The 27922-nt window shown below is 39.5% G+C and overlaps 1 protein-coding gene across 4 annotated transcripts; it reads left to right on the top strand.

Moving 5' to 3' along the window:
- The first annotated feature begins 228 nt into the window (after window positions 1–228).
- On the top strand, window positions 229–27922 carry scml2 (Scm polycomb group protein like 2). Of its 4 annotated transcripts, none has more exons than XM_056380947.1 (15): window positions 229–243; window positions 396–511; window positions 4978–5066; window positions 5341–5409; window positions 5934–6004; window positions 6834–7068; window positions 8975–9063; window positions 9603–9846; window positions 21978–22306; window positions 22621–22747; window positions 22885–23091; window positions 24023–24196; window positions 24642–24857; window positions 25374–25525; window positions 25788–27922. In XM_056380947.1, the coding sequence occupies exons 3-15, from the start codon at window positions 5045–5047 to the stop codon at window positions 25911–25913; spliced, it is 2061 nt and encodes a 686-aa protein (XP_056236922.1). In that variant the 5' UTR covers window positions 229–243; window positions 396–511; window positions 4978–5044; the 3' UTR covers window positions 25914–27922. The 4 variants fall into 4 exon arrangements, with proteins under 4 accessions (XP_056236922.1, XP_056236896.1, XP_056236913.1 ...); XM_056380921.1 differs by having other exon boundaries at window positions 22618–22747; XM_056380938.1 differs by lacking the exon at window positions 229–243 and having other exon boundaries at window positions 400–511; window positions 5022–5066; window positions 22618–22747.

The raw sequence follows: 27922 nt of genomic DNA, 5'->3' as shown, positions 1-27922 counted from the left end.
GGTCAAAATTATGTTATATTTAATTATAATTATTTACTAATATTGTTTTTCTTAATTGTGCTGGTTCATCGTAATATTACAACGGTCTGTTTATTTCATGTTATTCTTTAGTGTATCTTGTAATATTGTGTTCCCCCCCCCCCCCCCCCCCCCATGCATCTGACCGGCCAGACCCTGCAGGTTTATGTCATCTGTGTCTTTCTCATCACCTTCTCCTGCAAAACAGGAAGCTGCAACCTAAATGTTCGTTGTTTTCGTTTCCACATGACATATAGTTTATTATCAAACACCGACACGAAACAATATCGGTCTCAATAAGACTGCTAATCAATTATCTTCTCCTTCTGTCGCTGCTTTTTTTTTTTTTCTTTTTTTTTTTTTTTTTTAACCTCCAGTGGAAAAATATGAATTACAGCACTGCGTGGTGGACATGCGCGGAGCTGCAGCGAATATGGCGGCTTGCATCTGATAGAAAGTGAGGAATCTCCCATCAAAATACCCTGTTCACACGGTTGGTACGGCTCATGTCTCATTATTACTCTCATGTGCTGCGAAAGACAAGGTTTCTCGCTCGTTTGTTTTCCGGGCTGCAGTCACAGGCTGACTAGCTCTTCCTGCCATTTGTCCATGCAGTGATAGATAGCAGAGCGTGTTTATACTGTAGTCTGTGCAGCCCGAGAGCTCGGTGCGTACAGTAGCTACATTGAACTCTGCAGATTTGCCTTTGCTTTCTGTTTACCGGATTCCTGCAGAGGATTTCACTGCAACTAAGAAACGGTTTGGCGCGAGCCCGCAGCCTCGTAGCATCGCCCCGTTGTTGTAATGTAACGTTAGCAGTGTTTAGCCTGTATAATGAGCCCTGTCCCGCCCACTAAATGTGACCATAACCCAAATGAAAATGCGTCACAGACTTTTCTTCACATTTCATTTCTATCTTGTGCTCATTTAGTCTCTCTCTCATCCCAATCTGGACTCTACAAATGAAACAGGGGGGGAGAAAAACACTGTCATTGATCAGCCGTACGTGCTACCTGCTTCCACTGAGCTTTAATGTATCACATCTTCAGTGATGTTATCAAGAAAAATACTGATGAAAGAACAGCCTAAGTTACCATCCTGGAGGTGACGCCCTGCAGCGGCTCACACCCCTCAGCCTCTCAGCAACAGTAATGTGATCCTCAGCCTCCTGTCTCCAAACTGTCCTGCCTGACAGAGGAAACAGCAGGCGAGGCTGAGGAGACAGTTTCCAGTCTGGATTTGCATTTTGATCTCACTATTGTCACGGTTTTTTCTTTTTTTTTTTTTAAAGAAAAAAGGAAACTTCCCCCTGTAGTCAACAGAAAGATGTGTTGATTTAAACCTACAATAACTTTGTCAACTTCTTTTTAAAGACTTGATTATTTAAATTAATTGCAAAAAAGATTAGTTGATGGATCAGTCTACGCTTAATATTGTGACAATCAGACAGTTGTTATATAAGATATTAACATTTGTTGGCTCAAGCTTCTAAAATGTGGGAATTTGCTGCTTTTTCTCTGTTTTATGCTTCTGTAAATGCTTTTGTCAAATATTATCTGGCTGCAGGTTCTCGGGTGTAGAGCTGCAACTAGTGATTGTTTTCGTTATTGATGAATATGCCAATCATTTTCTGGATTAATAGATGAATGATTTTGTCAATATAATGTCTTTACAATCAGGACATATTAAAACAGCTCAAAGATATTCAGTTTACAGCCACATAAAACAAAGAAAAGCAGCAAATCCTCACACTGGGTAGACAAGAAGCAGCAAATAGTGTTTGTAGCGGTTTGGATTCAAATTTAACATAATTTTTCGTTGTAGCAGGTCGACTCGTCAGTTAATCGACCAGTTGTTTCCTAGATTTGTTGTTTTTTTTTTGTTTTTTTTCTTTGTAAACTGAACATCTTCAGGTCTTGATCTCGTTGGTCGCACTAAACAAGTGATCAAGATGTCACTTTGTCCTATATAGAAAATTGTAATGGGCATTTTCACAATTTTCTGACATTTCATTTACCAAACAATGCATCAGTTAATCAAGCAAATTATCGTCAGACTGAACAATGATGAAAATAGTAAACAGTTGCAACTCTTATTGAAGTTTGAAGAGGCAAAAATCAGTTAATAGCCTTTTATGGAAAGATAAGTGACATTTGTTTTTACTGGCTGCCCCCTGGTCCAAAAACAAAGTAACCTTTATTTTGGCTTGTGTTGATATTTTGATACTTTTTTTTTGACCCCATTACCATAAATAATTCTCAGTGAAGTTAAGGCCCTTTTTTATTTCTTTTCCTATCTGCACAAAAATATCCACTATCACTGTATATGCACATGTCCTGTGGATAATAATAATGGAAACATCATCTTTTCATTTACAAAATAAGATATTTGTGTTAGATTCTGTAAACATGTAAAAAAAAAAAAAAAAAAAATATGCATATGTGATCAGTTAGTTTTTAAACAATGAGTTGATTTATGGAAAACTGATCAACAGAAAATGAATCATCAGTGATAATTGGTTATCATTTAAGTTATTTATCAAGCAAAAATGCCAAACATACTGGTTCCAGCTTTCTAAATGTGAGGATTTGCTGCTTTTCTCTGTTTTATTTCATTATTAATTGAATATTTTTGGAATTTTGGACTGATGGCCGGACAAGTTAAGCAATATGAAGCAAACACCTTTGGAAGATGTGTTCCAAAGGTGACTTATAGACATTATTAATTAACTAATTGTAGAAGTATTTGACTGATTATAGATTTAGTAATGAAACAAATCATTAATTACAGCCCTGGTGTCAATGGAAAATGCTTCTCAGATACTTTATACTTATACTGTGTGAAGTAAAACAATGAAATAACAGTTTTTGTGTGAGCATCAAATATCCATATAAAGTAAAATATTTAAAAATGCAACCTAAATATATGCACTAAAGTATTGTTTTTATTATTATAACAAAAATCTGTTTGTGTTAACTATAAAGTGAGGGAAAAAAATAGTATCACCATAACTTCGACGGCTCATCAAACAAAAGTTACGACCAGGTCTCGGGTCATTTTTCAGACCCCCTCACTGTTCAGGTTTGTAAACGTTACACTAATCCCAGATCAGTGGCAGCCTAAGTGGAAATGGAGGTCGTAAAAATTAAGTGCTTCCTGGTTTACTGCGCGGTTTTGTCTGACCCTCTTGAGTGAGGCAGACAGACCAGTGCAAACATTGAACCAGTCTGAAGCTGAGCGAGGAGCAGAGCTGGAATCCTTTTCATGTCAGCCAGCAGATGTCCCACATCCACACGTCTTAATGGCTTTTTATGGCAGCTTGGAATCTTTATGGCTCCTTTTGACTCAATGGGATTCGCTGCAGAGACAGAGGGTTCCTCAGAGGGAGGGACAGCCACAATACATTGCAGATGCTAAAATTTTAAATCCCAAGGAGAGGAGACATTGTCTGGCCTCTGGAGTGATTTTAACCTTTGAATTTCTGGATTTCATTTGGAATATATCGCTTTTTTTTGATGCTCCGCTACCTTGGATCATACCTCTGCTTCATTTTGAGCCTTCGCTATGTACGGACTTTGTAGGCAGGGGGACTGCGCTGAGAGTTTTGGTGAACCTGATCTGGATTTCTGGGGCAGACTTTCAGCATAAACAGTTTGGTAACAGTTTTATTTTATGAATTATTCTTGCAGTACATCAGAAGTAGGTGTTACTAGTGTGGCAAAGCTGTTAACTGAAACATTTTGACCTGAGGAGTTCATGTGGACGTCACATACCATTTGTAGGACAATTTTTCCCCTTTCTTCAGCATGAGTGTGCACGTTGTCAGTGTTTATGCTGTATCATACTTATATTGCTCAATTAATACGATTAGATGTTGTTATTGGGCTCTAAAGTATCCTTTTTATAATGGCTGTCCTTTTTGATGTATAAAGTTTCAGTAAATTATAGAATATGAGTTTATATCCCAGTTGTGAGTAACGGATGAGATGTTGTAGGATTATGGTAATCCAATCAGTAAAATATTTATAACTATCACTTTTGGCAGTTACAGAATGAAACCTGAAGCAAACACACTGAGGCAAAACAGTATTGTAGTATAATATCAGTATATTCAAATGGAAGATTTGCTTTGATTATGAGATTATGAATGTAGGTATCTTAAAGAATGATATTATTCTGTTTTTATTATTGTCAGCAAAGTCTTTGAAAAGGCCTTAACTGCAGTATGTTAGTCTGTCTCACATTGCTTTCCAACTGTCCTACCCAGTCTGCAGTACTGTTCCCTGGAGCTCCTTCATTCCTCCTGCAGACAAAAATCACTTCAAATGTGTTACAAATATTTTGCTTAATTTCTAAAAAGGATGAAGTAGCTTTCTAAAAGAGCTCAGCTCTGTAGGTTTCAGCAAACGTTACTCAAACAGGAGTAAATAGTGCGTTTGTTGGGGACTATATTTTTAGCCCAGAGTCAAAACAAACTACAGCACAAGTGTTCATGGTAATGTGTTCCTTCATTACAATAGAGCAGCTCATTGTGTTTTTAATAGTACAGAGGAATAGATTATTCCAGGCTTTGGCCTCACAGACAGGATTTGTTGGCTCAATCAGCTCATTGTTGATGTATTTGGGTTTTCATTGGATTTGTTGACGGTACGAAAAATATCACCAACCCTTAAAATAAAATAAAAGGAAATAGAATACAGATATATTATAAAATGACCACTGTTCAAGTTTGTATAGCACGTTTTAACAGCACGGCAAAGTGCTTAACATAGGACATTAGGAAACAACAAAGGCATTAACACAACATATGAAACAAACACAACACATTTAAACAGGATTTGAAATAGTCAAATAAAATAGGTCACGAGAATGAGAACGTACATTAGAGTCGGCCTGTGTATTCTGGTATTTTTGAATATTCTGGATGAAGCTTTTGTTCTGTATCTGTCTCTTCTGCAGTGTTTGTGTAGGTAACGGTCTGTCTGACTTCACCTCCTCTGCAGCAGCACGTTGAAGTTTGGTCATCATGGGCCGAACACCACACAGAGGTAGGCCTTCACAATGAGCTTTTTGCTGCTTGTCCTGTTGGACTTAGATTGATTTGCAAATGTATTAACAGACTGAAAAACCAATTTGGAAAAAAAACGCTCAGAATGCTCCCAGACTTCTCCTTTTTGGTGTTTGCTATGCCTGACGTTTATTTTGCTTCTACTCAGAAGTATTACAGACGCAGGTTTTATGCCTTCATTCTCACAGTAATTACAGTGTGCGTGTTTGAAGCTCCCAGGCTGATGAGCGGTTCAATCACCGTTTTGATTTCAGATCAAAAAGAGGAGAAGAAGGAGAGACGGAGCAGCATCACAGCGGGCTCTGCCCTCGACAAATCTAATGGTTGGCAATTCTGAGTTCTGGCTTATTCCTTTTCATTGCTGATCCTTTCATTATAGTCTGATACAAAACTTTTTGAGTTAATAGCTTCTTTTTTCAGTCAGCTGGTTCTGTGTCAATGCTTTCATTAACAGTGATCAGCTTTTCTGTAAATTCTTGAATGGGTTAACAAAAAGCACTTTTCTTATAAATCTCCATAAACTGTGCAGATTTAGCATCTGTAGCATAAACAAACATAAAATGAGCATTTTCCCCCTTTTTTTGTAAAATGATGAAACTCTGGTTACTGCTTTGTGGCTTAATTTCTTCATAAAAAGTGTTTTTTTAAGCAACAAAATGTTTTGTAAACTGTGTTTTGGTTAATTCATTGAAGTACGTTTTAGCACTTGTAGTAAATGGTTGTCTCTACTGTGCTCTCTCTCTCTCTCTCTCTCTCTCTCTCTCTCTCTCTCTCTCTCATTTTACTGTAACAATTCTTCAGTAATCTGTAGCTTAACCCTGTTTGCTTCTGTTGTTTCTGCCGCTAGAGCCGTTCAGCTGGGAAGATTACCTGAGAGAAACTTCCTCCATTGCAGCGTCGCCTACCTGCTTCAAACAGGTAGCTGATCATTGACATGCATTTTTAAGGCTCCATATCATTTATTTCCTTTGTATTGTTTCCTTAGATGCAAGTTGTTAAATGCAGTCTGGCATATGACAAGCCTGTTCATTTTGATGTTGTGTAAATAGGTGTTGCTTAGTTGAAGGTGCTGTTCAAAGGATATGTGTGGTGTTATTCTATGTTTTTCTTATTGTGAGCAAAGACCAAAACCAACAATAAATGGATTCATCTAAAAAATGTTGTCTGTGCAGCCAAAGCTGGAGATATCTTAGTCTCTTATTGTCCAAAAAATATTAAAAAAGTGACATTTTCCTTCTTTATAATGAACATGGGCATGGAAGTGTATTTTAAAATAAGATACAATAAACAGGTTCTGTTGGTCTATGGCTGGAAATTCATTCAGTCAATTTTAAAGATTTACGTGTGCAGAAGGAACAAATGGGCTGAGTACCACAGACACACAAGCACTGAGAAAAGCACTAATATATGGCTGGTTTTGGTCTGTTTGTGGGATTTGTTTAGAAAGAATTACCAGCCTTATCCTTTATTTACTGTAAATTAGAATTAGAAGTCCCAGTGTGCATAGTAAACTAACCTGTCAGATTATAACAATCCTTCTCACTGGGAAAACTGATAAGTGATCTGACACGGTGAAGACCATGTCCAGTGTTTTTACTGTGGTGTTTTTAATTGAGCAACTCAAATGAAATCCCAATTTAACAATGTCTCCTTCGATATTTGATCATACTGGTATTTAAGTAGAGTAAAATTTCTTCACAATACAAACTGCGTCACAGTGAACGATGGTCTTTGTGTCCCTCTACAGTCCAGAATCCCCCCCTCCAACGACTTCAAAGCAGGTATGAAACTTGAAGCACGGGACCCTCGCAACTCTAACTCAGTGTGCATTGCAACGGTGATGGGCATGATGGGTACTCGTCTACGCCTGCGTCTGGATGGTAGCGACAACACAAACGACTTCTGGCGGCTGGTCGACTCGTCGGACATCCAGCCAATAGGAACCTGCGAGAGGAACGGAGACATGCTGCAGCCACCACTGGGTGAGCGTCTTTCAACTGGTCACTGGCCAACGCTGAGACATTCATGTTTTTTCATCTGACTTTTTCAATTCAGAGTTTGTTTGAGAAGTGGAACATTTGAATAATTACAGTTCTCAAACAAAAGTCTTAATCATTGTATGATAAATGCACTGGTTTTAAATTTTGTCTGACTTTCTCTGGTGCTTTCACCATGTCAGGTTACATTAAAACCTTGCAGGAGAAAAGCGGCTGCAGTTTCTCTCCTGCGGTTGCACCAACTGTGAACCAAATCTGTGACGACAGAACGTGATTGGCTGATTGGCTTAAAGCTTCACTGACACACATGACGTGTGATGTGTTTTTCCATCCCATTTGTGTTAAGATCGTCTGATCCGTTATCTCCTATGGTTCTCTCTCACAAAGGAGATGCAATTTATTTGATTTCCTCCTTCTTCACAGCTTATCTTTTACATGAGGGCACCGAACACTATAGTTTTCATTTCCAGCAAGAAAGCTGTAAAAACAGTGAAGCTCAGGAGTTTATCATAAAGCCCTTATAGGTCATATTTCTATCCTTCAGATTTCTTTTCTTTTCACTCCCCTGTTAATATGGTGGCCCTTGTTTTTTTCATAGTATTCTCAAGTGTATGGTTCAATTAAAGCAGAAAGAGATAAAAATCTGGTCTCTGAAAGTGTTGCTCTATAGCAGGTATTAAATGTGTGATTTTTCTCACATACACCTTAACCCAACGCCATTGATGTTTTCATAAAACATTACTTAGATTCAATTTCACGAGTTTCAGAAGACTAATATAAACGTGTGTCTGGCCTGAAAATGTTTTGGAACAACATAACAGTGTGTATAGGTTTTGCAGAACAGTCAGAAATATTGAGGGTCAGTTTTAGATAAAAAAAAAAAAAGAAAAGCAGAACAGCTGCGCAGTGCTCTTGTGACACAAGTGTACAATGTGTTTGCATTTTGCTTATTGATGATACAATTTTGCAATAGAACAGGTGTTCTGTGTTTCTCTATTAGTCCACACTTTCTACTTCCCGTAGCGGGAAGTAGAAAGTGTGGACTAATAGATATATATACATACATATTTATATGCCCAAAACTGACTATTGTGAACTCACTGCTGCTACGGGAAGTAGAAAGTGTCCGACTTGGTGGCAGTCTTTTTATACCCCGGCATCTATAGTAGAAAAAGCACAGGTGTCATTCAGCCATCATTGATTTTAATATTTACACCTGTGTTTTTCCTACTGTGACGTATCAAAGTTTCTTCTGTTGAAAAGTTTTACACATGGACTTTGTTGGCATGGCTACTGTATACTCGATTTAAACTGGAGTAGAGATCTGATCAGCCTGTTTAGATGTAGCTGTAACTAGTGTTAAGTAGAGATTAGTGAGATTCTAATTATGTAATGGTGAATGTATTTAATATTAATGTGTACAAATTTATAGTTGTTGTACAAATGGAATACCTGACAAATACCCAACAAGTCAAAGTGCTTCATCACAATGATGGAAAAAATAAGAATGATTTATTATTTATTTATGTATTTTACAGGTCCACTATTTCCTAATGACTTACTTTCTTTTAAGTTCCCTAGAAAGAACCAAGACCTACTCTCTGTACTCTGAATAAAGGTCTCAAGGTTGTGCTTGTTTAGCAGGTAGAAATTACAAATTACAAATTATCTGATTCTTTCCAGTAAACTTTTGAGGAGATTATTTGGAAATAAATTGAAATTTACAGACCTGTAAAATAAAGTGTTATCCAAAACTCTTATAGAAATCCAGTATTAACATAAAGAGATGAGGCTCAATGATTTGCATCATTACCCACAATGGACTGATACACCAAGAAATGTGAAAGGGTTAGATATCTTGTTATTAATGGTGCTGTTGTGACGTATGCAGGTTTCAGGATGAATGCCTCCTCGTGGCCCATGTTCCTCCTGCGGACGCTGAGCGGAGCAGAGATGGCTCCTGCCTCTGCTTTTAAGAAGGTAATGATGACTTAAAGGCCGATACTCTAAAAGGTGCCATAACTTTGCACTGAGGGTTATTAGCTTTAAATTTTTAGATTTTGTGAAAAAGAGCGAAACAGCATTTAGAGTTTATCTTTAAATTTTTCAGTGAAAATTATTATTGCAGTAACCAGCACAGACACAAGAGGGAGCCACTCACAAATCACACCCCATACAGTTCAGCCACAGTCCCAGTGAAAATGTATAGTATTTATTTATCACAGTGTTTTGCCAGCAGAGGCAGAAAAACAGTTTGTTTATGTTGCTGTTTAGTTCAATAAAAATGTAATGAATTTTTTTGTCATTTGTACATTAAGTTAAATTGCTTTCAATATTTTTTTTCATGATTACTGACTTAATATTGATTTTTTTTTTAAAAAGGACATTCTATAAAATGCGATTGACTCAGTTCAGAGTTTACTTTGCTTTTTGCTTTTTGTTTGACTTTAAAACAGAGATTTTTCACATCACAGTATTTATTTGCTCACTTATATGTATACATATGTTTGTGTGTTTAGGAACCAGCCAGCCCTGCTAAAAACTACTTCCAGCCTGGTATGAAGCTGGAGGCGGTGGACAGAAAGAACCCCTACCTGATTTGTCCCGCCACAGTGGGAGAGGTCAGAGGTCAGGAGATTTTCGTCATGTTTGACGGCTGGCGAGGCGCCTTTGACTACTGGTGCCCCTTCGACTCCAGAGACATCTTCCCCGTCGGCTGGTGCGCCCTGACGAAACACAGCCTGCAGCCGCCCGGAAACTTCTGTAAGTGCTCCTCTGCCTGTAGTGTTTTTCTTGTTGTGCATTGTGTGGAGTTATTGTGGAGAGATTGTGAGTTCCACGTGCTGTGAGCAGTTTTGTGTCTCACGAACATTAGATGATAGAACTGGCGCTGATACCACAGGTATCACAGGTACTATAAAGTTGATAATATCATTATAATTTGGATCATGCATAAATATGGATCCAGAAAAAGACAAAACTGCTATAATTCTGCCCGTATGTGCCCTATTTTGTGAAAAATCGAATAAATAGTCTAATTAGCTATAAATAATTATGCTTAACATAACATAAAGAATAGAAAAGGACATTACTGCTCAGGTGCTGCTTGACTGAGACTCATTTAATTTTCAGAATATGGTTGTTCAGTCCTACAGATTACTTTTAAGTTATTGTCCTATCAGAAGTTAAAAGCTTGTTTGTGTCAATAGAAACTATTTTATTGTTCTTGTTTTGATTGTAGATTTGTGTTGCATCACTGATATTAAAAGGACATTATCCAATTCTCACCACTAGAGAGCAGCACAAGCACAAACGCTGATGTATCCCCACCATCATTACAGGCTGTATGTTGAGTTTTGGCCACTGACATCTCAGCTCTTGACTTTTCGAGTGAAGCAAAGACTGAGAAGCCAAAATCCATCTTGATTGTTCTGTGCTCTGACCTCCTGCACTCCTTCATCAGCCTTGGCACTGGGGGTCATATTTCTCCTCAGCTGTGTTAGGCAGTGGGAGCCAGACTAGAGCTGTTGTCGAGACAGAGAAGCCTTGTTCAGAGCTTCTTGAATCCAGGAAGCCTTGTTGTGACGAGGTCTCATTGAAGTGGGTCACAGTTTGCACCTCGTATCAGAATATGTCTCAGACACTCTTGATCAGATAAGATGCCCCTCTCACACTTCTTTGTTTGTTTGTTTGTTTCTACACGCATGAATGTTTAGTTTAGTTGAGTTTAGTTTGTTTATTTAAAAGCACAAGTAATAAAAAAAAGACTTCATAGTTCCCAGAAGGGCTTGTATGTGTGTGTGTGTGATTTTCATATGATCCTAGACCCTGAGTTAACATCTTCAGTGGTAACAGGTCACTATTTGAGAGCAACAAATTTGATCAAAGTCAGAGAAATAAAAACATTTTCATAGGTAAATAATAAACAGTAATGTTTTTAATAGTACCGTATGTCTTAAATATTAAACTTTTTAAAATGAGAATTATCCTTATTATATAAACAGGATGTTACATCAGTGAACCAAAGAAAAGATAAACAGCATTTTATCGTTGTAGCTGGAGCTAATTTTAATTGCTTCATATACATCTGTGTCGTTTGATCTGAAAATATGCATCTTTGTTTTGTATGTAAAATATTTATCTCCAGAGTAACTTGTAGCTATTGCTGTTAAATCGGTGTAGTGGGGTAAAAATTACAATAATGGTCTCTGAAATGTTGTAAAGTTGAAGTATAAAGTAGCATAAAATGAAAAAACTGCACTGTAAATGAATTTACTTTTTTATGTTACATTCACCACTGATTATGTAAAATATTTAATGCACTAACTAATAATTGTAATCAATAATATTCCATTTTATATACATTTGGAATCTTACAGAAGTAAAAAAAAATGTAGTAATTATGACATAATTATTAACTGTGTCAGTGTTTGTTATTTTATTCTTATAATATGATGAATACTACATTATAATACCATTGTGTGACATTCATTAATTAGTTAGCAGTTAATTATATTTTAGGGTTATTATGCATTAATTATTCCAGTGAGTGCTGAGCAGTGGAAGTGATTTTACTGGACATTTACTGGACCAGGACCCTAAGTTTTGTCAACACCTGAATATGTTTGCTCTATTGTCCGGTTTGGGTAAAAAGTAGAAGAAATTAGGAAAAACCAAGTGAGTTTGCGACTGCTGAGGGCTGAATTTCATTTGTGCGTCCTGTGTGTGTTTTTTCCTCTGCTGCGTGTTGACTTGTCTGGCTTTGCTGGTGGGGTTGTGACCCGCAGCTCTGACCTCCACTCTGCAGTCTGCAGAGTCGCTTGAATAGATTCCAGATTCAGTTCTTGTTCTCATATATTAGTGCTGCTTAACATAACCTCAGGCAGTTTTTTTTATGTGTGATAGTTTGAGCTGTTCTTGGCTCCATTTTGCTCTTTTGATAGATGTGACAAAGCAGCTTGGCAGTTGGAGAAAAACAACAATTGCTGATTTTTCCACAAAGATAGTAGCACATTCCCAGAGTCATAGGACGTACGTCATCTAATATAACCAAGAAATACTTCAGTCTTCTGTAGGGACATCTTATTTGTCCTATTTTGTATCTAAAGGCATTTTTTTCATTGTGAATTAATTACATATTTAAGATATTTAAGATGTGACCTTTTTTCTTATAATGCAGTTTATTTGGAGAAAAATAATTGTGTTTTTCATTGAAAAATATATCTTATATCTCTTGAGACGTGCAGGGAAATACCACCAGTTGCCAAAATAAATCTACGCATTGTTCTCACGTGTTTTTTTGGTCATTTTATTTTAGGAAAGTATTGTAATGTTATTATAAACTTTAAAATCTTATAAAAACCTCAGATTCTTGTTAGCTTAGTAATGTATCCTTAATGAATTATCCACAAACAAGAATAACTCACGTGCAAGCAGTAAGTGTAAGCAGGCTCCCAAAATCAATCATCATAAATTTTTTTTATTACCTTACCAATTTTATTACCAGGAAAAATGTTTGTTATGTTGCCTGTACAGTTGGAGTATTAGTTTGGACTTTTCAAATAAGCTATTTTATTTGCCGGTGCCTTTGTAGAAGACGGCTGTTCTTTGACCAAGTTTGGAAACATGAATATTATTTTATTTGTATTTTTGTTGAATAAATCCTTATTTGATCAGGTCCCATTGAGGTTGGGAACCTCTTAAAAAAGGGGAACTTGTCTAAGATGGCAGCATGAAAACAAAGCAACAGAAAATCAGGCATTGGATGAAATAATAGTAAGAACAGAAAATAGTACTGAAGATATTTAAAGGACCAGAGTGTGGGATTTAGTGAGCTTTGTTTTCAGAAATGCAATTTAATATTCCTAATTATTTTTTCATTAAGTATAATCACCTGAAACTAAAAATAAAATTATTGTGATTTCTTCGTTAGCTTTCAATGAGCCCTTCACATCTACATAGGGGGAAGGCCCTCTTCCATGGAGCCTGCCATGTTGCACGGCCATGTTTCTACAGTAGCCCACAACGGACAAACCAAACACTGGCTCTAGAGAGGGCCTTTCACATTTTTCCATTACCTGAAGGCCACCATAGTTCTCCTACGCACTGGGAATGGGAGTGGTATTTAGTTGGCTACGAGCCGCAACCTCACCACTAGATGCCGCTAAAGCCAACGCACTGGTGCTTAAATTAGATAAGAAACTGCACGAGTAAAATGTCAGACGTGGTAAAAACTTCAAACACTGAAAAACAAACAAGACGTGCTGCTGTCATCCTAAATGACACAGATGAAGCGATAACTTTTCAGTTAACCTATTTCCATTTAGCTTTTTAATTAATGTTAGTTTATGTTAAATGTATTTATTGGATCTGTGACATAAATACTTTTTCATTAAAACTCATTTGCAGGAGATTCTTCTGCTTTTGCTGCTGAAGTCCACTGTGGCATTTGGTGTTTAAATGCTTTTAAAATAGCTGCTTTTGAAATATTAATAACCTAATATAATGTAAGTGCAAATTTGTCTGAGACCTCTTGAGATAACAAAACATTGTACCACTTCCTTCTGTGTGTTTTTATATCGTCCTAATTTTTCCAGGGACACCATGCGGGACCCCCGAACATCACTCACACAAAACATTTCCTGTATGTGTCTATGGAAATTAGAGCTTTAATTGATATTGTTAAAGCGTGCAGGCAGCACTGAACTATTAATTATCAATCAGGATGTAATTATATGGTAATTACGCTCAGCAGTTACAGGAGTATGTCGCTATGTGATTTGCTCTAACGCTGAAGCTTAATGTTCAAGGTTTGGCTGTTTAGTTTCTTTGGCAGATATTTAGACATTCGCCATCCATCAAAATCACTTTGACAAATGGCTGTGGAGTGAGTCTTTTCATTCTGAAACTGGAGGTTTTGATAAAGTTTAGCAGGTGTAATAAACAGCAATCATTCTCATGTTCGCTGTTATGTTACATCAATTCACCATCCAGCATTTTCCTCCCCTTCACCCTGTTGTTGGTTGAGCAACATGTGGCCTTAAAGTTCCCAGAACACCAAGCTTCATCAATCTGAGGTGTGTGCACGTGTGTGTGTGTTTGTCTGGGGTTTCTCCTCTTAGTTGATGGATGACAGCAGTTACATGTCTGTCAGAGCATGTTGTCAGTCCTCAGGCTGTGAGGCAGTCATGTTATGACTACGTCCACACTACTACATTTTCATTTTCAAAAGGCGTTTTCACACAAAAACAATGTGTGTCCAGACGAGCGTTTTAGCTCCGTATCAGAAACGACTATCACAACTCAAAACGCATACATACCTGAGCAATCATGTACACTGGGCATGCGCAGTGTAAACAGGAAGCAGAGCGTAAACTCTGCAGTAGATTTGTTGCAATAAACACTACGGACGAGGAACCGCAAAGACAGCTGCAGTGTTAAAATGCAGAATGTAACTGCACAACAGCTGCTAGCAAAAACAACAAGGTCAGTAGCGCTTGTAATTCGCGATCCATGTCGCTTTCACCACTTGTAGTCAAGGCTGTTGAGACCCAATGGGGGAGCGACCACGGGTGTCTACGTCATCGCCTCCAAAGGTCTCTGTTTACGCCCGTCCAGCAGACGACGCAGCAAAACCCGGATTTTTTCAAACTAAAACGGGGCCAACAAAAGTCTCCGTTTTCGGTGCTCGAAAGCGCAGGAGTAACGTGGATCGGAGGCGAAAAAAAGTATAGCAAGAGAGATGCGTTTTAAGACGAAAACGTAGTAGTGTGAACGTAGCCAAAGCGTCCACTCGGTGTTTATATCTCAATGCACCAGAAAGACATTAAAGTTCAAATGTAGCTCCATACAAGACTGTCCGGCCAATGAAACACTAGTCCTTGTGGGTGAGAGCAGCTGCCACGATGTGACGTCCTTGTATCTTCTTAAGAGCTCACCAGGGGCCAGTTTTATGAAGATATTTTAGACTGATCTATATTGTCATACCATTCATAATTTAGCTCTTAGATTTGTGTAATGCTAGTTGGAAAGTTTCACAAAAACAATGGCTCACTTTTTTTTTTTTATGACTGCACAGCCACCCTAGCAGCAGGCTCACTCTGAACCTGAAAACCAAACAAACATGGATGCTTCACATCAGCCGAAGATTGTCGTTCAAAGTAATTAAGCCTAAATTGAATGGAAATGCTGTTGTGAACAACATTAGTTTAATTTGTAAACCATCCTGAGCCTGACTGGCGAGTAAACAGAAGTACAGAGTCCCGCCACAATAAGAAGCCGCAGCAGCTCAGGTCTGTTCTGCCCTGAGGTTTTATACATCTGGAAGTTTTTTGTATCGTTAAACTCTTCAATACATTTTCCCTGTGAAATGTCCTTGTTGAAATCTTCCAGTAGACAAACATTTTCTGCTGGAGTAAACAGAGCTGAATGGTTTTGACTTGGTTTCTCAGTCAGCGTTGTTTTTTTTTTTTTTTAAGTCTTCAATTCCCCAGGAACTATACAACAGACACATTTAGACGTCTAAAGTCTGACTAAGCTACAGTCAAAGTCTGTCATGAAACCAGCGTTAGGTCTGTGCTTGCAGATTTACCCTGTGTGAGAGTGCAGTTTGGAGAGAAAAAAAAAACAACAGGAAGAAAGCTTAATGTAAATTACCAGACAACAATGTTTGTATGCATGTAAGTGAATAAGTAGGGCTTGGGTAAGGTGTTAATGAGCTGATAATCAGCTGTGCATGTGAGAGAAGGAGTGAGAGACTCTGTAATTACTACTACATTTAAAATTTCTAATTAGCTTTCATCAAGATTGCCCTGTTGTGACCCTGCTACACAGTTTTGTAAGAAGCTACTGAGGAAGCCAAGATTGGTTGTCTAATTATTTTCCTTTTTGTACAGTAAGTGTAAGAATCGTTTTTTATTTTTGGTGTGATATGTCTTTGTTAAATTGGGTCAAAATGCAGGATAATGCTTTCTGAATAATGCATGAAGGATGCAGCATGCCTCTGTTAGCAGACACAGACGCACAGTGGATGGTGTTTTTTGGTTATTTAAGGCAGAATAAAACATTTTGTAGCTTATATTCTGCATTTTAAAATTACCTTTCAGACATGCATTTAATTTTCTAGATACTTGATTAATGTTGACAAAAACAAGGTGGTTAGTAATGCATTTAACAAAAATACTACAAAGTATATCAGTGTGTTCTTTTCTAAAATATCAAATGTATTAATGTATTGCCTTCTTTTATTTCAACATCATCGACCGTCTGTGAATTTTGGTCGTAAAAGGCTAAACAAATCAAATTCTCTGTGGGGGCCCTGACAAGATATATCAAATAATTATATATCCATAAACCACTGGATATCTCTTTTATTAACTCATTTATATCAAAGAGTTTATTTTACTTCTTGAGTGTGCAACGTTAGCGCTCCCGTTTGTCCGCTCAGAAGCAGATTAAGATGTCTTTGACTGAAGGGACTTTTCCCATGCAGGCTTCCTCGCACTGCTCTGCTCCACATTGTTCCAGAGCTGGGGTGATATCCGACTATGCCACTGTTTCCTGACGCTGAACCTGGCCATCTTTCATCAGGGAATGTCTGAATAGGCTAGGGTTACACTGAGGGGGACCTCCTTCTGGGCCGTGACAGGCTATGTGTGTGTGTGTGTGTGTGTGTGTGTGTGTGTGTGTGTGTGTGTGTGTGTGTGTGTGTGTGTGTGTGTGTGTGTGTGTGTGTGTGTGTGTGCGCGTGTGTGTTGAGAGAAAGCTTGCTTATGTGTGCACCAACTCCAAGAGTTTGAACCTTTTCACCCGTTTCAATCAGGACCCTTCTGATCCAGTTTAACCTTTTACCCCACCCACCCCTCTTCCCATCCCCCAATCCGCTCTTGGAGCCCCACCGTTAACCCCTATCCCCAGTCATCTCCCCCTCCCCCAGAGGCTTGCTGAGAAGCAGGTGACTGATGTAGACTGTCGATATGGCCTACAGATAACATGAATAAAGGGCTCAACTCCCCTCCTCCCTACCCACCACACCCACTCACCCACCCACTCTTCCTTCCTTCCCTCTCTCCCTCCCTCACTTTACCCCTCTCCCAGCCTCTATGCAAATCCAAACTCACACACCCTCCTCCTCCTCCTCCTGCTCATTCATTGGGAGGGAAGCTTTGCGTGTTTCAACCAGCAGCAGAAGCAGCAGCAGCAGCAGCAGCAGCGTGGGCTTTGTTGTGGACTGCTGCCGGGAGAAAAGAGAAGGAAGAGACAGCAGAGAGAAAGCAGCCGAGAGAGACAGAAAATATAGACGATCAAGTATAGATGAGGTGACTATTTTAAAGAAAGTCAAGAAGAGGAAAAAAAGACGTGGACAGAGGGCAAAACAAATCAACACCGACTAAAAGAGAGAGACAGAACCAGGAAGCAACTGTACTGAGTGACTAGTATTGTTACGGACATTACTACCACCACTGCTGCTTTCACTACTAGTACTAGTAGTAGTACTGCTACTACTGCAAAACCCCCAACGGCAGCAGTGAAGTTCTGCTTTTTTGGTGGGGATTTCCTGGTGAGTCTGATATGTTTACAAAGTTGTTCTTTTAGATAAATGCAATAAGAAAAAAAACTTCTTGTTAAGCTCACAGTTTAAATTACCTGCGTTGTGTTTTAAAAAATAATGTATAATTATATTTTAGATGTGGTAAACTTTCATGAGACTATATTTTCTGTTTCTATTTTAACATATGAAAGATTCCAAAAATGTGCCTAATTGACATTAATGACTGCTGCACCCATTCAAATGAATTCAGTCAATTCAGGAAGCGGTCGTAGAGCCTTAAGTGTTGCTTGTTTAGATTTGATAAATCTGTCCCCGAAGTTTTTTTTTTTTTTTTTTTTTTTTTTTTTTACCAAAAAGCACACTCTTTCATTGTCTTGGTAAAATAAAAAGGGAAGTGAAGGACAAACCTGCTGTTCAGATAAAAGTTGTGTGACATCTCACATGCACAGCAGCCTCCTTGTAAATGATTAAAGCCGCTGTTTCACACAGTTCTCTTTGTCTTTTGGGATGACTTGCATTCACTCAGATTCCGAGTAAGAGACTAGTGGCCATTGCTAGTCAGACAGACTGAGAGTCTGGAGATTTAACAGTATTGTTGGCTGTAATTAAGTTTGAAGGTGCATGTGTTTTTGATCATGCGTTTCTCTTTTTTCGTGTTTGTAAAGCTTTGGGAATTAGTTTGCAAAAGGCCCAGGAAGGGATATCAAATATTTTCAGTACACTGATTTTATGCACCTGTCAAAGGTGAACGTCCACACACGTCACGGTAGAGCAACTGTGATGTATTATTATTTTTCTGTGTGTGTTGTTGAAGCTTGAGAATTTGTGCAGGAGAACGTTGTTGTTGTGGTTACACTTTGTTGCCTGAAGCTATTTAAGTTACTTCCCCTGCTCTGCTGTCTATGCACAGTTACACACACCTGAATCTGCAGTTCAAGAGTTTCATACTGCCACAAATTCACTCAAAAGAACATCCTGTGTGTGTTTATGTGTGTGTGACTGAATAGATTGTTTCCACTGAGAGTGCTCGGCATGTAGGGATGTTGTGTGTGTGTGTTTTCGTGTGCGTGTGTGTGTGTGTGTGTGTGTGTGTGGGGGGGGGGGGGGGGGGTGTAATTAGATGAGAGGCAACTCTGGGGTGCCCCTCCCCCCACGCCCCCCAGACAGCAGACACACTTCTCAACGACCCTGTTCTCATGCGCGCAGAAGACAAACACACACACTCACATCCACGCACATGCACGTTTCCTCAGGCTGCGGCTTTCACAGGTCAATGGGTCGAGTTGGAATTATATAGTCATGATCAGTACCATATGTCTTTGTTTTGTTGCACTGTATGCATGCTAAAGATGACGTTTTTTTTAGGACTAATTATTGTGGCTTGATTTTTACAGATGTGTTTACTTTAATGGTTTTGCACGTTTTAGTCAATTTTCAACAAATCACATTTTACATAAAATCTAACCACCATGCAAACCATTTTGCTGTGTTTTGATAATTAATTGTAAACTCATTTTTTGAGAAAAATACCAGATGTTTGCTGGTTTTAGCTTTTCAAATGTGAAGATTTGCTGCTTTTCTCTATTTGATGTGATTTTTAAGTGATTCATTTTTGATTTTTTTGGAGTGCTGTTTGGAAAAAACAAGATATTTGGAAAAGTAACTTTGGGCTCTAAGAAACTAAGTTTTTTTCTAACCTTTTATTGGCCCAGTAGTTAATTGGGAAAGTAAATGGTGGATTCATTGATAATGAGAGTTATTTGCAGCACTAATATCATGCATTTAAAAAGTGGTCAACAAAAATGTAAAATAAACATGATTTGCAGTGAAGGAGCTAAAATTGCAGCAGAATGTTGCTACTGGTTTGGTCATTAACCCTTTTACAAGCAGCCTCCCATCTGCAGCTCAATCATTAAGTCTGTGCAGCCAAACATTGTTCAGACCCGCTGGGTTTTAATTTAAACGCATGTGGAGAAAGTTTCCATGGATACTAAATTTTTGGGGAAGTAGTGTATAAAATGATGCACAAGACATTTTGAATATTTCCATTTGATGAAGTGGGTCAACCACAAGAAACACAGCATTCTGGGATTATATATTTCACTCAGTGTAAACATCATACAGCTTAAATGAAGAGCTTGAACAAGCTTATACCGAATATATGTGATACTTTCAGACAGTGTGGAATGAAATGACTTTATAAGCAGATTCTCTTTGAAAGTTGAAGTTGAAATGCAGAGGTGATTAGTTTAAAAAAAAAAAAGCAAAATTTGATGATAAACTAGTACATCGTAGAATATGACATTAATCAGTAGTGTAAAAATGGTACATGTTGCTTTGGTGGCTGTCGCATAATGTGAATGGATTATATTTTCTGTTTTACATCAGGCAAAGATCAAAGAAGGCCCCTGACTCAGATTTCCTACGGTGAATTAAAACCCACTGATACTGATTGGTACCCTGCAAAGCAAATTTTGATCTTCTTTGTAGGGCTTATGGCTGCTAGCTCAGTGTGAATAAGCGGGCCACTGTGCGTGCAGGTTGGTGTCGCTGTTCCTCTGTGCGCTTTGTGCGACCGCTCCTGGTGAGCAAATGAACTCTCACCTTCTGAAACAAAACACTGCTCTATTCTACGCCCACTTTCACTCATTTCCCAATTAAGCAGCTTTCAGGGTGCCCCGGCTGGCCCTCAGAGAATACTGTAAACCTTCCATAGCCGCTCTATATCGCCTCAGTGAAGGAGGCTCTAATGAAAGCCTCAGCCCCTTGAGAGTTTCCATATGCACTCTCAGGCCCCTGCTCTCACCAGACAATATGTTTGTATTGAAAGAGGAGATGCTTATCTTTCTCTTTTCCGCCCTTTCTTTCTTACTCTCTCATTTTTGCTCTCTGTCTTCCACACATACCCTATGATGATTATGTGATCATATCACACACAGTCACGCGCAGGATAATGAAGACAGAAGCGGGGAGGCAGTGCCACGGCTTTGTGTTTTTTGTTTTTCTTCCTAAAAGTGGTGATTGCTTTTTTTTTCACACTTAATTCTCACTTTCTTTATATTTTAACACTTAAGCTGATTGACGTTTAATAGTATTAATTCCCTGAGTGGAGTCTTTAAGTTGGAGGTTATCTGTAATCAACAGAGTACCTTCAAGTAGCCTGCTAGATTGGTTTGGGGCATTTTTTCTTTTATTTGGATAGTGAAGCAGAAGCAGGGAAACAAGGGGAACAAAAGGAGGGATAGTTTGCAGCAAAGGTCTCCAGCTAGACTTGAACCTGGGACATTTTGATCAATGTTTAAGAACGCACAAGCCACCAGGATGTTCCAGGATTTTAACCAGCTGATATTATCAGCAGGTTGTAGCTCAGCACAGAACCAGAGCCCATACAGTTTGATTGGCTAGATTTGAGCTATTTTATTATATCAGTATGATAAAAATATATTGTCAGTTTCCACCGTCAATCACCATAAACAGGCTGTATAAACCAAACATTTCTTCATCTAACGTTTATTAAAGCTCAGTATAGGTTTTACATTTATACTTGATGTTATTGTTTCCCCATCCAGTCATAACACACCTAGTTCACAGCTCTTTAATAACTAAATTCAAAGGATATTATGTTATGGTAAATGTTTATGTTTCAAAAGGGAGTATTTGCTGAAATACTGTTGACAGATTTTTTTTTAATATCCCGTTGGCATCAGCCCCGAGAATCCAATATCTGGTGCTGTTAATGGAGAAGAGTTTAAATCCGATCACCATAATCACTATATTTGTTATATTGCTGGTTCGATGAATCGTCTAACACGCACGTCTCTGGGGGCTCCTGACTTCTGACTCTGATTTCAGTGAAGGGAGGGGCTCAATACAAAGGACCTGCCAATCTCGAAATCAAAAACAAATCTCCTCTGCAGGACCACTCGGTTAGTCATGTTTCCTCTGCGTTTTGTTTTCTCTCCTAAATGTATATTCACCATTTTTGGCAAAACTGGACAAAACAAAGTACTGTCCTTAAGGTGGTTTTGAAGTGTGTGGTACAAACTATGCCTGTTGATTCTAATGTCTTTGTTTGGAGCCTCTGTGTATGAATGGAGGCCAAATATAATTAAGATCTTGTTTGTGTGCATGTTTGTTTACAGGATGACATTTTGTGCTGCAGTTTTACAATTTATTTACATTCAAATATATATCACACTTTCAATGGCCAAATTACTGCCATATTATCATTCTCTCTTATCATCTTCAGTGCAGGGACATCTTGCAAGAGGAATAACAATATATTATTCATCTCTGCCTTTCTGTCTTTCTCCCTTTCTGTCTAACCCACACCCTATTTTTCCAGTTACCCTCCCTGGTGCGCTCCTTGCCCCCGTTTCCTCCACCTCAGCCTCCCTCACTACACGTCGCTCCTCATCCAACTCCACCTCCTCCATGCAGACCTCGTACCGACTGCCCAACCCCTTGCCACCCCTCCCCGTCCGCAAGGGTGTCCGAGGTCGTCGTCCCAAATCCCAGACTATTGCTTTGTTGAAGGCAGCGGCTGAGGCGGCTGCGGCGGCAGCGGCGGCAGCAGCAGTAAATGGAGCGTCACAGAGCCCTGCCAGAACTAGCTCTGAGGCTCAACTGGCCCCCAGACCACACAGGAAGAGAGGACCCAAGCCGAGGAATAAGGTGAGATGTCACAAGAGTTGTAATCTGTTATGCTGTGGGCCAGTGACCCTGCCATTTTATGTTTTATGTATAATGGCAGAAATGGTTTTGATAAAGAGGAGACAAGGTCAGAGGTGGACTATTTGAGGAAAGAAGGGAGGAGTTTTTGTGCATGTTTATGCGTGGTAAAAATGCACTGCTGTGTGTGCTGCTGTGCAGTTGATGTGTAGTCGTGAAAGATTTACGACACACCTCTTAATAAATCATTAACTAACAGCCTCTGTAGGTTATGGAGAGTTAAAAAGATAGGGTTTGTTTGTTTTTTGCCTCAGAAGAAGCCTCGGGTGGTGCAGTCCCTGGGGTCATCATCAGTTACAGCTCCGCCTCCAGAGACCAGACTGAGCTCCAGCCATGTCTCAGTGGACAACAACCATAGCAACAGCTCAAATGTAGTTTGCACAGGTAAACTGGATGCTTGGATGTACACTTATATATATATACAGTATGTGCTGAAGCAACTCAACTTATTTTATTGTTTTGAAAAAAGTCTAGTTGTCTTTGTTCTTTGCTGATGTTTCCTTCTCTTTGTGACATCCCAGTTTGTGTCTATGTGAACAAGCACGGTGACTATGGCCCGAATCTAGACCGAAAACTAGTGCAGCAGCTCCCGGATCACTTCGGCCCAGCTCCAGTCAACGCTGTGCTTCAGCAAGCTGTTCAGGCCTGCGTGGACTGTACGTACCAGCCGTCTGTGCTGCTGTCGTTCCTGCAGAGCCAGTCCCACACAGGTGGAGAGGTCATCAGAGGTAAATGCAATAAACAGAGCCATGCTAGCTGTTTATAACCCCCCCCCCCCCCATTTCCAGTCTCAATGCTAAACTAAGCGAACCTACTGCTGGTAGAAGCTTCATATTTGCCATACCGACATCTAACTCTTGGCAAGTAAGCAAATAAGTGTAGTTCCCAAAATGTTGAACTATTCCTTTAAAAGTCACTTTTAATGAGCACCGGTGGATAAATTCTAATGTATTCCTAACTCCATATAACCTGGATAGGCAATCAGCCAGGTGAAATTGGTTTAAGCTCACACTCATGGGTCATGAATGTTGTGTGTGTGTGTGTGTGTGTGTGTGTGTGTGTGTGTGTGTGTGTGTGTGTGTGTGTGTGTGTGTGTGTGAACAGAAAGAGAGGAGGAATAAAAGAGTGCCTGTGGCGGCAGCTGATGTGAGCACTGTTTCTGTAATCAAAAGTGACATGTGCGTCTAACCTGGTTTGGGATTCTGGGATTGGGTCTCCCTTGGGGGGCCAGATTGGGAAGGCTGTGGGTGAGGTTGGGTAGGGAGGGGGGTTTTAATTTGTGGATTTGTGCAGGCTTGGCTTGGGTAGGAGGGTGTAGTGCAGTGTGGGATTGGGTGAAAAATCTGTGTGTGTGTGTGTGTGTGTGTGTGTGTGTGTGTATGTGCGCGCTTATAAAGGGAGGGTGCTAACCCTGAACCATCTGCTGTTTTTCTTTAGCTGTGAATTCATACTGTGTGTGTCTGTGTCTGTGTGTGTGTGTGTGTGTGTGTGTGTGTGTGTGTGTGTGTGTGTGTGTGTGTCTGTGTGTCTGTGTGTGTGTGCAGGTGTGTGTGTGTGTGCAGGTGTGTGTGTGTGTGTGCAGGTGTGTGTGTGCGTGTGTGTGCAGGTGTGTGTACATGCAGCACACAGACTAAAAGCAGTTTATGTTCTGCCCCCTAGTGCGGTCAGAGCATGGTATCCGCTATGTGAAGCTGCCCTCCGCCTCCAGTGCCTCCTCTGTGCTGCGGTTCCTGGAGAACATGTGCCAACATCTGGAGAGTGACAGTCTATTCAGCTCACAGCCCTTCAGCCCCTACAACATCAACACACGCTTCTACAATAAGACCAAGTCAGGTCAGAGTGGCAAATGTGTGGATGGAGGAAGCTTACTGTAAACTCCTTTGTCCTATTTGTGTTGTCTTCTAGGTCCAAACTGCCCCCAATAGTTCTGCCTTTTGTTTCGTACTAACAGAAAAAAAGCTTAAGGCCTACTTGCTATGAGGAATAGCATCATTAAACAAATAATGTTACCTCTTCTCCAAAGTCAAAAGATGGAAGTTGAGTGAAAGACAATCTCAGCTTTTAATTTCTTAGATTTAGCTTTAACTAATTATAGAATGGGAGACATGACGACTGACTGTACTGTACATCCATTAGATAAAAAAGAAAAACGGACTGACCCTTGCATATGTGCTAAACTGACAGTAGTTGTGTATGGTCCAGTACAGTACAGCAGTTTTTCTGTTTTCTGTTTGTGTTCACAATATGTTAATTACGCTCTCGCCCTTTCTTGAAACAGAACCGCCGTCCCACACTGAGAATGGCCTGTCCACTGACGATTCCACAAAGGATCCCGCTCCCAGCACCCGCTCCATTCACACCGCATCAGACTACAGGGCAACAAAGAAGGAGCGGCCATATTATCCTGGACACACACACACACCGCCACCCCTACGACGCGTCAGCTCCAACCCGGCTGAACTTGGTCCAATGTGTACACACAGACGAGTGGAGGGTAGGATTAAATACACACACACATACACACTCAGTCACCAGGGTAGAATGGGGCATGTGACATGGGCGTGTGTTGAGAGCTGCTGTATGGGGCCAAATGTGAGTGTGACTGAATGAAACATGCAAAGAAGTCTCCATAATGTTCTGGTTAGCCAGCAAGGAGAAAATACGAACCAGAAATTCTGCCTTGAACACTGATAAAATGCAGAGTTCCTGTGGGGGTCACCATGGCGGCAGTGAGTTTCTAGGTAAACTGCAGAAAGCAACAGGGCCTCGTGGTAAATGATGATGACAACGCACTGTGTTGTAGCTGAACCAGATTCAACTTTTTTTTTCTCCACACGACACAGTGTCATTTTGGAGGACGGCCTAAATTTCACAAATTTCAAACATTTGTGACCCATGGTCTTATTAACACCCGACTGTAAGACTGATAAATAAAATCAGTCTTTGATAAAGGTATTAGGTATGAGTTTGATTGGACTTTCCTTTCTCTTGCCCTCCCACCCTGAAACAGCTAGCTCAACAACAGGCCCAGATCACTTGAAACAGGACAAGGAAGGTTCAGGGAATGATGCTTCTTCCTGGTCAGTTGACGATGTCATACGGTTTGTCCAAGAGGCTGATCCCCAAACTCTCGGCCCACACGTCGAACTGTTCAGAAAACATGTGAGTATTTCATTTATATGAGTTTTCTTCTTCGTTTTGTTTAATGGTCAGCTACACTGGTTTTCACCCATTGTGTTGTATCAAGCAGTAGCTTGGTTAAATAACCTCTTCCTGAGCTTTTACCCTTTATACTCAAGGAAAATCAGACTCTAATTCCCACCATTCAACACCTTAATCAAGTCATGTCATTTTGATGGAAATACAGTGAGAGGAAGTGCTCATGATGAGTTCCCCTGCTGACAGCGTGCTCCTTTCTTTACAGGAGATCGACGGCAAGGCTCTGATGCTGCTGCGCAGCGACGTCATCATGAAGTACATGGGACTGAAGCTTGGCCCGGCGCTCAAACTCTGTCATCACATCGAGAAGCTGAAACAGACCAAACAATAGAGGATAAAGACGCTCTTTTCTCACTGGCAACCAAACACATACAAACTCGTGTTATTCTACAGGGATGTAGGTGCAGTGTAAATCCACCTTAGCCGGTGTCGTAGCCACCACAGAGGACAACGAGCTTGTGTCCTCTGTACTTTGAGTGAATTTGGGGATTTTATCTACCTGCAGGGAGTTGCAAACGTAACTTAAACACATGGTGGGTATTTTATAAGCTGATTTGAATACTTTAAGGCCGACAAATAGATACATCGATAAAGATTTCAGCATTTTCCTCAGAGTTTGACAGTGTGGAGAAAGCAGAAGCCTTTGAAACAGCATTTAGACCTCAGATCTTGGGAAAGAAATTCTGCATTAAGTATAAACCATGAATTTAAAAAATAAGAGATGAGAAAAGTATTTGCAACAGCCCTGAGCTGGACACTTTTATTTTTAATTAACAGACCACAGTTTCCTTTTACATAAAAACAGAAACACAGTACATGAATTCATAATTTCCATATGTCTAAGTAGCATCAGATATCTGAGCAGATGATTTTTGTTCATGTTAGTATTCTTTTTTTTTTTTGCCTTATTATGAACTGGAGGCCATAATTTATCATTTAAGTTACCTCTACATTGCCAGTTTTAAAACACACAAATACACTGTAGGTTTTGTCTCCTCAGATGTTTGGCTGTTAAGTATTTTTTCCCTGGTCAGAATTTCAGGATGCTCTGCACTCATGTTCGGGAAAGTTAGTTCAGGTACTGGCAGTGAACGTCTCACTGCGTCGTTTCTAACAATGCAATAAAAGTTTCTGAATGACTGCGTCTGTTACAGGCTGTCAAATACAAGCCAGTGAATGTATGCAGTCGTGAGCATTATTACTGACAGGTACTCAACAGCAGGAATGCTCAGTTATGTGAATGAGGAGTGTTGAAGGGTGTCATTTGAAAATGTTGGAGAAGACGTCTTGTTCCCTGGAGTCAGTCATCGCATAAATGATTCATGTCGTCAATCAATTCACTTGTTACTGACAAAGATCATAAATTAACTTTGGCAGAGTGGGCACCACTTTTATTTAAATGGTGGATATCTTACTTTGGAAGAAAGTAGAATCACGACTTTCATCAGTTGCGATTCTGCAGCGCAGGCCGCAGATGTAGAGAATCAGTTACTGAAGAGTTTTCTCTCTTTTCTTTGTGTCTGTTTCGTGTGATGGAAGACATTCGAGCTGGACGGTTTCAGCTCGAGCAATGATGTGGCTACATGATTGTATTATGCTCTGACAGACCTCGCGCACACACGCGAGACGTACACGTACAATGACTGGAATACTGTAAGTGTTTTGACATTAAAATAAAAGTAAGGTCATTAACTGTCAAGTTTGAGTGCTGTACAGAGAGTTAAAGTGCTCCTGAAAGAGTAAATGGGGGAGAAACTGTTTTGTATAAAGTCAAGCCAAAAGGTTGTTTTTTGATATCATTTTGTACTGTTTCAAAGTGTATCAACCTGTATCAAGCGTAAGTGTAATCAAATTTTTTCTGCCTGAAATAGTTTTTGTGTGCACCATCAAATAACTACTTACAGGACGATGTTGTGTCCGAGTAATTATTCACAATTATTCAAGTGTTAATCTGTTCTCGATGGCAGAATTACTAATTTTCTGAACATTTCAGAACCATTTTCAAACCAAATCATGTCTGTTGTAGCTGCATTTCACACTGTTGCTCTCCTGTAGTGGTAACAAGTTGATACTTGAAACCATCTTGCTTTAATGTGAAACTCAGGTTTTAGTGGGGGTTTTTTCTTAGATTATGTTTTACATCATTAGCATTTTGTGTGCATTACTACAACATAGAGGGACTGCACAATAATCAATTATGTATATTTTTATGCCTTGTCATCTATCGATCCACAGCATTTCATGTGTATATATATACAACTTTTTACTGTAAGTTCAACAAAAAATGTTTGTTAAAAATGTTTGATATGCATTCACACAATTAAACATTTGTTTACATCA

The sequence above is a fragment of the Seriola aureovittata genome, chromosome 1 (genome assembly GCF_021018895.1).
Source record: "Seriola aureovittata isolate HTS-2021-v1 ecotype China chromosome 1, ASM2101889v1, whole genome shotgun sequence".
Classification (NCBI taxonomy): domain Eukaryota; kingdom Metazoa; phylum Chordata; class Actinopteri; order Carangiformes; family Carangidae; genus Seriola; species Seriola aureovittata.
The sequence above is the reverse complement of the archived record's forward strand: the minus strand, read 5'-3'. Positions and strand labels throughout refer to the sequence as shown.